Here is a 9,010-nt window from a genome sequence, read left to right as displayed (position 1 = left end):
CTGTCGCCCCCTCCCCCCCTCCTCTCTCTGTCGCCCCCTCCCTCCCCTCTCTCTGTCGCCCCCTCCCCCCCCTCTCTCTGTCGCCCCCTCCCTCCCCTCTCTCTGTCGCCCCCTCCTCCCCCCCTCTCTGTCGCCCCCTCCCCCCCCCTCTCTCTGTCGCCCCCTCCCCCCCCTCTCTCTGTCGCCCCCTCCCCCCCTCCTCTCTCTGTCGCCCCCTCCCCCCCTCCTCTCTCTGTCGCCCCCTCCCCTCCTCTCTCTGTCGCCCCCTCCCCCCCCTCTCTCTGTCCCCCCCCCTCTCTGTCGCCCCCTCCCCCCCCCTCTCTCTGTCGCCCCCTCCCCCCCCTCTCTCTGTCGCCCCCCTCCCCCCCTCCTCTCTCTGTCGCCCCCTCCCCCCCTCCTCTCTCTGTCGCCCCCTCCCTCCCCTCTCTCTGTCGCCCCCTCCCCCCCCTCTCTCTGTCGCCCCCTCCCTCCCCTCTCTCTGTCGCCCCCTCCCCCCCCCTCTCTCTGTCGCCCCCTCCCTCCCCTCTCTCTGTCGCCCCCTCCCCCCCTCCTCTCTCTGTCGCCCCCTCCCCCCCCCTCTCTCTGTCGCCCCCTCCCTCCCCTCTCTCTGTCGCCCCCTCCCCCCCTCCTCTCTCTGTCGCCCTCTCCCCCCTCTCTCTCTGTCCCCCCCCTCTCTCTGTCGCCCCCTCCCCCCCTCCTCTCTCTGTCGCCCTCTCCCCCCTCTCTCTCTGTCCCCCCCCTCTCTCTGTCGCCCCCTCCTCCCCCCCTCTCTGTCGCCCCCTCCCCCCCCCTCTCTCTGTCGCCCCCTCCTCCCCCCTCTCTCTGTCGCCCCCTCCCTCCCCTCTCTCTGTCGCCCCCTCCTCCCCCCCTCTCTGTCGCCCCCCTCCCCCCCCCCTCTCTCTGTCGCCCCCTCCTCCCCCCCTCTCTGTCGCCCCCTCCCCCCCCCCCCTCTCTGTCGCCCCCTCCCCCCCTCTCTCTGTCGCCCCCTCCCCCCCCCTCTCTCTGTCGCCCCTTCCCCCCCCCTCTCTCTGTCGCCCCCTCCCCCCCCCTCTCTCTGTCGCCCCCTCCTCCCCCCTCTCTCTGTCGCCCCCTCCCCCCCCTCTCTCTGTCGCCCCCTCCCCCCTCTCTCTCTCTGTCGCCCCCTCCCCCCCCCTCTCTCTGTCGCCCCCTCCTCCCCCCTCTCTCTGTCGCCCCCTCCCCCCCCCTCTCTCTGTCGCCCCCTCCCCCCTCTCTCTCTCTGTCGCCCCCTCCCCCCCCCTCTCTCTGTCGCCCCCTCCCCCCCTCTCTCTGTCCCCCCCCTCTCTCTGTCGCCCCCTCCCCCCCTCTCTCTGTCCCCCCCCTCTCTCTGTCGCCCCCTCCCCCCCCTCTCTCTGTCGCCCCCTCCCCCCTCTCTCTCTCTGTCGCCCCCTCCCCCCCCCTCTCTCTGTCGCCCCCCTCCCTCCCCTCTCTCTGTCGCCCCCTCCTCCCCCCCTCTCTGTCGCCCCCTCCCCCCCCCCCCCTCTGTCGCCCCCCTCCCCCCCTCTCTCTCTCTGTCGCCCCCCTCCCCCCCTCTCTCTCTCTGTCGCCCTCTCCCCCCTCTCTCTCTGTTGCCCCCCTCTCTCTCTGTCGCCCCCTCCCCCCCTCCTCTCTCTGTCGCCCCCTCCCCTCCTCTCTCTGTCGCCCCCTCCCCCCCTCTCTCTGTCCCCCCCCTCTCTCTGTCGCCCCCTCCCCCCCTCTCTCTCTCTGTCGCCCCCTCCCCCCCTCTCTCTCTCTGTCGCCCCCTCCCCCCCTCCTCTCTCTGTCGCCCCCTCCCCCCCTCCTCTCTCTGTCGCCCCCTCCCCCCCTCCTCTCTCTGTCGCCCCCTCCCCCCCCCTCTCTCTGTCGCCCCCCTCCCCCCTCTCTCTGTCCCCCCCCCCTCTCTCTGTCGCCCCCTCCCCCCCCCTCTCTCTGTCGCCCTCTCCCCCCTCTCTCTCTGTTGCCCCCTCTCTCTCTGTCGCCCCCCTCCCCCCTCCTCTCTCTGTCGCCCCCTCCCCCCCTCCTCTCTCTGTCGCCCCCTCCCCCCCTCCTCTCTCTGTCGCCCCCTCCCCCCCTCCTCTCTCTGTCGCCCCCTCCCCCCCTCTCTCTGTCGCCCCCCTCCCCCCCTCCTCTCTCTGTCGCCCCCTCCCCTCCTCTCTCTGTCGCCCCCTCCCCCCCCCTCTCTCTGTCGCCCCCTCCCCCCCTCCTCTCTCTGTCGCCCCCTCCCCCCCTCCTCTCTCTGTCGCCCCCTCCCCCCCCCCTCTCTGTCGCCCCCTCCCCCCCCTCTCTCTGTCGCCCCCTCCCCCCCTCCTCTCTCTGTCGCCCCCTCCCCCCCCTCCTCTCTCTGTCGCCCCCTCCCCTCCTCTCTCTGTCGCCCCCCTCCCCCCCTCCTCTCTCTGTCGCCCCCTCCCCTCCCCCTCTCTCTGTCGCCCCCTCCCCCCCCTCCTCTCTCTGTCGCCCCCTCCCCTCCCCTCTCTCTGTCGCCCCCTCCCCCCCTCTCTCTGTCCCCCCCCCTCTCTCTGTCGCCCCCTCCCCTCCCCCTCTTTCTGTCGCCCCCTCCCCCCCCCCTCTCTCTGTCGCCCCCTCGCCCCCCCCTCTCTGTTGCCCCCTCTCTCTCTGTCGCCCCCTCCCCTCCCCCTCTCTCTGTCACCCCCTCCCCCCCTCTCTCTCTGTCGCCCCCCTCGCCCCCCCCCCTCTGTTGCCCCCCCCCTCTCTGTCGCCCCCTCGCCCCCCCCCCTCTCTGTCGCCCCCCCCCCCTCTCTCTGTCGCCCCCCCTCTCTCTGTCGCCCCCCCCTCTCTCTGTCGCCCCCCCCTCTCTGTCGCCCCCTCGCCCCCCCCTCTCTGTCGCCCCCCCCTCTCTCTGTCGCCCCCCTCGCCCCCCCCACCTCTCTCTCTCCTCTCACTGTCCTGGGTAGAGTACCAGAGGGATGGTTGTGGTTTTGTCTCACTCACTCTCTCTCTGTCTCTCTCTCTCTCTGTCTCTCTCTCTGTCTCTCTCTCTCGCTCTCTCTCTCTGTCTCTCTCTCTCTCTCTCTCTCTCTCTCTCTCTCTCCGCTCTCTCTCTCTCTCTCTCTCTCTCTGTGTCTCCATGTCTGCTTCCTGTACTTCCCCAGGAGTCCGAAGGGGGTCTGTACATCTGCATGAACACCTTCCTGGGTTTTGGCAAGCAGCACGTCGACCGGCACTACCAGAAAACAGGCCAACGGGTCTACCTGCACCTGAGGAGGACCCGCCTTCCGGTGAGGGGAGAATGGGACCGTTCAGCCCTTCTACTCTGCTCCTGCCCCTCCGCAGACACCCTGCCTGACCTGATCCCTGTCTCCTCCCACTTTCCTGCCTCGCTGTGGCTCCCTCCTGCGCTAGCTCTCTGTTCTTCCCTCGTGTGCGCTCACTCTCTGTCTGTTGCTTCCTCCCGCGCTCGTTCTCTCTCTCTCTCTCTCTCTCTCTCTCTCTCTCTCTCTCTCTCTCTCTGTCACTCCCTCTTGCGCTATGTCCCTGTCGCTCCCTCCTGCACGTGCTCTCTTTCTGTTGCTCCCTCGTGCTCTCTCCCTCTCTCTCTCTCTCTTGCGTGCCCGCACTCTCATGTGCTCACTCGCTCCCCCTCTCTCTCTGTCTCTCCCTCCCGCATGCGTTTTCTCTCTCTCTCTCTCTCTCTCTCTCTCACTCACCATCTCAATTTCTGACACACTCTCACTCCTGACGCTCCCCCTCGCGCTCTCTGTGCGCACACTAGTCTCGCGTGCTCTCTCTGAGGCAGAAGCTCCGTCTCGGGTCCGCGCACACGTCTTCTCGCTACACATGGTCTCCCATCGACGCGCTCTCACTTGTGCACTCTCGGATGCATACGCTCTCACGTGTGCGCGCCCTCTCTCTTTCTCAAACGCGCACGCACTCTCATGTATGCGCCGTCCCTCACACAAACTCGCTTACACGCGCGCGTTCTGCACGTATTCATTCTGTCTCCGCACGTGCGCACACTAATGCGAGTGCTCTCTCAGGTGTGTGCACACCCTGGCATGCATGCTCACTCTCGGATACACACCCTCGCATGTGCTCCACTCTCAGACGCTCACACAGTAACACACACACGCTCCCTCGCAGACAAACTCTCGTGCACTTGCTTGGTCTCTGTCAGGGACACTCTCAAGCACACATTCTCTCACAGAAACGTGCACGCACTCTCTCAGGTGCACACGTTGTCTTGCACACGCGCGCTCTCGGACGCACAGACTTGCGTTTGTGCTCTCTCTCTACCTCAGTAACATGCTCACTCTCTCATACATGCTCTCTCTGACATGCACAGACTCTCTCACACACACTCTCCCTCTCTCTGTCTCAGTAACATGCTCACTCTCTCATACATGCTCTCTCTGAAATGCACAGACTCTCTCTCACACACTCTCCCTCTCTCTGTCTCAGTAACATGCTCACTCTCTCATACATGCTCTCTCTGACATGCACAGACTCTCTCACACACACCCCCCTCTCTGTCTCAGAAACATGCTCGCTCTCTCATACATGCTCTCTCTGACATGCACAGACTCTCTCACACACACCCCCCCTCTCTCTGTCTCAGTAACATGCTCGCTCTCTCATACATGCTCTCTCTGACATGCACAGACTCTCACACACACTCCCCCTCTCTGTCTCTCAGTAACATGCTCACTCTCTCATACATGCTCTCTCTGACATGCACAGACTCTCACACACTCTCCCTCTCTCTCTACCTCAGTAACATGCTCACTCTCTCATACATGCTCTCTCTGACATGCACAGACTCTCTCACACACACTCTCCCTCTCTCTGTCTCAGTAACATGCTCACTCTCTCATACATGCTCTCTCTGAAATGCACAGACTCTCTCTCACACACTCTCCCTCTCTCTGTCTCAGTAACATGCTCAATCTCTCATACATGCTATCTCTGACATGCACAGACTCTCTCACACACACACCCCTCTCTCTGGTCTCAGTAACATGCTCGCTCTCTCATACATGCTCTCTCTGACATGCACAGACTCTCACACACACTCCCCCTCTCTCTCTCTCAGTAACATGCTCATCATACATGCTCTCTCTGACATGCACAGACTCTCACACACACTCCCCCTCTCTCTCTCTCAGTAACATGCTCACTCTCTCATACATGCTCTCTCTGACATGCACAGACTCTCTCACACTCTCCCTGTCTCTCCCTCAGTAACATGCTCACTCTCTCATACATGCTCTCTCTGACATGCACAGACTCTCACACACACTCCCTCTCTCTCTCTCTCTCAGTAACATGCTCACTCTCTCATACATGCCCTCTCTGACATGCACAGACTCTCACACACTCCCCCCTCTCTCTCCCTCAGTAACATGCTCACTCTCTCATACATGCTCTCTCTGACATGCACAGACTCTCTCTCACACACTCCCTCTCTCTCCCTCAGTTACATGCTCAGTCTCTCATACATGCTCTCTCTGACATGCACAGACTCTCTCACACTCTCCCCCTCCCCCTCTCCCTCAGTAACATGCTCACTCTCTCATACATGCTCTCTCTCACATGGACAGACTCTCTCACACACTCCCCCTCTCTCTCTCTCAGTAACATGCTCACTCTCTCATACATGCTCTCTCACATGCACAGACTCTCTCACACACACCCCCTCTCTCTCCCTCAGTAACATGCTCACTCTCTCATACATGCTCTCTCTGACATGCACAGACTCTCACACACACTCCCCCTCTCTCTCTCTCAGTAACATGCTCACTCTCTCATACATGCTCTCTCTGACATGCACAGACTCACACACTCTCCCTCTCTCTCCCTCAGTAACATGCTCACACTCTCATACATGCTCTCTCTGACATGCACACTCTCACACACACTCCCCCTCTCTCTCTCTCAGTAACATGCTCACTCTCTTATACATGCTCTCTCTGACATGCACAGACTCTCACACACTCCTCTCTCTCCCTCAGTAACATGCTCACTCTCTCATACATGCTCTCTCTGACATGCACAGACTCTCACACACACCCCCTCTCTCTCCCTCAGTAACATGCTCACTCTCTCATACATGCTCTCTCTGACATGCACAGACTCTCACACACACTCCCCCTCTCTCTGTCTCAGTAACATGCTCACTCTCTCATACATGCTCTCTCTCACATGGACAGACTCCCTCACACACTCCCCCTCTCTCTCCCTCAGTAACATGCTCACCCTCTCATACATGCTCTCTCACATGCACAGACTCTCTCACACACTCCCCCTCTCTCTCCCTCAGTAACATGCTCACTCTCTCATACATGCTCTCTCTCACATGCACAGACGCTCTCACACTCTCCCCCTCTCTCTCCCTCAGTAACATGCTCACTCTCTCATACATGCACTCTCTGACATGCACAGACTCTCACACACTCCCTCTCTCTCTCCCTCAGTAACATGATCACTCTCTCATACATGCTCTCTCTGACATGCACAGACTCTCTCTCACACGCTCTCCCTCTCTCTGTCTCAGTAACATGCTCACTCTCTCATACATGCTCTCTCTGACATGCACAGACTCTCACACACGCTCCCCCTCTCTCTCTCTGTAACATGCTCACTCTCTCATACATGCTCTCTCTGACATGCACAGACTCTCTCACACTCCCCCTCTCTCTCCCTCAGTAACATGGTCACTCTCTCATACATGCTCTCTCTGACATGCATAGAATCTCTCACACACACTCCCCCTCTCTCTCCCTCAGTAACATGCTCACTCTCTCATACATGCTCTCTCTGACATGCACAGACTCTCACACACACTCTCCCTCTCTCTCCCTCAGTAACATGCTCACTCTCTCATACATGCTCTCTCTGACATGCACAGACTCTCACACACACTACCCCTCTCTCTCCCTCAGTAACATGCTCACTCTCTCATACATGCTCTCTCTGACATGCACAGACTCTCACACACTCCCCCTCTCCCTCAGTAACATGCTCACTCTCTCATACATGATCTCTCTGACATGCACAGACTCTCTCACACACTCCCTCCCCCTCTCCCTCAGTAACATGCTCACTCTCTCATACATGCTCTCTCTGACATGCACAGACTCTCTCACACACTCCCTCTCTCTCCCTCAGTTACATGCTCACTCTCTCATACATGCTCTCTCTGATATGCACAGACTCTCACACACAACCCCCCCTCTCTCTCCCTCGGTAACATGCTCACTCTCTCATACATGCTCTCTCTGACATGCACAGACTCTCACACAGTCCCTCTCTCTCCCTCAGCAACATGCTCACTCTCTCATACATGCTCTCTCTGACATGCACAGACTCTCACACACTACCCCTCTCTCTCCCTCAGTAACACGCTCACTCTCTCATACATGCTCTCTCTGACATGCACAGACTCTCACACACTCCCCCTCTCTCTCCCTCAGTAACATGCTCACTCTCTCATACATGCTCTCTCTGACATGCACAGACTCTCACACACACTCTCCCCCTCAGTAACATGCTCACTCTCTCATACATGCTCTCTCTGACATGCACAGACTCTCACACACTCTCCCTCTCTCTGTCTCAGTAACATGCTCACTCTCTCATACATGCTCTCTCTGACCTGCACAGACTCTCACACACACTCTCCCCCTCTCCCTCAGAAACATGCTCACTCTCTCATACATGCTCTCTCTGACATGCACAAACTCTCTCACACACACTCCCTCTCCCTCTCCCTCAGTAACATGCTCACTCTCTCATACATGCTCTCTCTGACATGCACAGACTCTCTCACACACTCCCTCTCTCTCTCCCTCAGTAACATGCTCACTCTCTCATACATGCTCTCTCTGACATGCACAGACTCTCACACACACTCTCCCCCTCAGTAACATGCTCACCCTCTCATACATGCTCTCTCTGACATGCACAGACTCTCTCACACACTCTCCCTCTCTCTGTCTCAGTAACATGCTCACTCTCTCATACATGCTCTCTCTGACCTGCACAGACTCTCACACACACTCTCCCCCTCTCCCTCAGTAACATGCTCACTCTCTCATACATGCTCTCTCTGACATGCACAGACTCTCTCACACACACTCCCTCTCCCTCTCCCTCAGTAACATGCTCACTCTCTCATACATGCTCTCTCTGACATGCACAGACTCTCTCACACACTCCCCCTCTCTCTCCCTCAGTAACATGCTCACTCTCTCATACATGCTCTCTCTGACATGCACAGACTCTCTCACACACTCCCCCTCTCTCTCCCTCAATACCATGCTCACTCTCTCATACATGCTCTCTCTGACATGCACAGACTCTCTCACACACTCCCTCTCTCTGTCTCAGTAACATGCTCACTCTCTCATACATGCTCTCTCTGACATGCACAGACTCTCACACACACTCCCCCCCTCTCTGTCTCAGTAACATGCTCACTCTCTCATACATGCTCTCTCTGACATGCACAGACTCTCACTCACACTCCCTCTCTCTCCCTCAGTAACATGCTCACTCTCTCATACATGCTCTCTCTGACATGCACAGACTCTCTCACACAACCCCCCTCTCTCTCCCTCGGTAACATGCTCACTCTCTCATACATGCTCTCTCTGACATGCACAGACTCTCTCACACACACCCCCCTCCCTCAGTAACATGCTCACTCTCTCATACATGCTCTCTCTGACATGCACAGACTCTCACACACTCCCCCTCTCTCTCTCTCAGTAACATGCTCACTCTCTCATACATGCTCTCTCTGACATGCACATACTCTCACACACTCCCCGCTCTCTCCCTCAGTAACATGCTCACTCATACATGCTCTCCCTCACATGCACCGACTCTCTCACACACTCCCCCTCTCTCTCTCCCTCAGTAACATGCTCACTCTCTCATACATGCTCTCTCTGACATGCACAGACTCTCACACACTCCCCCTCTCTCTCTCTCAGTAACATGCTCACTCTCTCATACATGCTCTCTCTGACATGCACATACTCTCACACACTCCCCC

General features: G+C 59.1%; 1 protein-coding gene across 1 annotated transcript in view; it reads left to right on the top strand.

The window, feature by feature from the left end:
• Positions 1 to 3,108: 3,108 nt before the first annotated feature.
• LOC140472900 (ubiquitin carboxyl-terminal hydrolase 5-like) overlaps positions 3,109 to 9,010 on the top strand; it is a gene marked incomplete at its 3' end in the record, with an annotated part of 79,257 nt that continues 73,355 nt past the window's right edge. The window contains exon 1 of the mRNA XM_072567539.1: positions 3,109 to 3,233. Coding sequence (XP_072423640.1) covers positions 3,135 to 3,233 — 99 coding nt within the window. The remainder of the gene's footprint in view (positions 3,234 to 9,010) is intronic.

This window comes from Chiloscyllium punctatum, unplaced genomic scaffold (assembly GCF_047496795.1).
Source record: "Chiloscyllium punctatum isolate Juve2018m unplaced genomic scaffold, sChiPun1.3 scaffold_467, whole genome shotgun sequence".
In the NCBI taxonomy this organism is placed as follows: Eukaryota; Metazoa; Chordata; class Chondrichthyes; order Orectolobiformes; family Hemiscylliidae; genus Chiloscyllium; species Chiloscyllium punctatum.
This window is presented reverse-complemented; position numbering and strand designations above follow the sequence as displayed.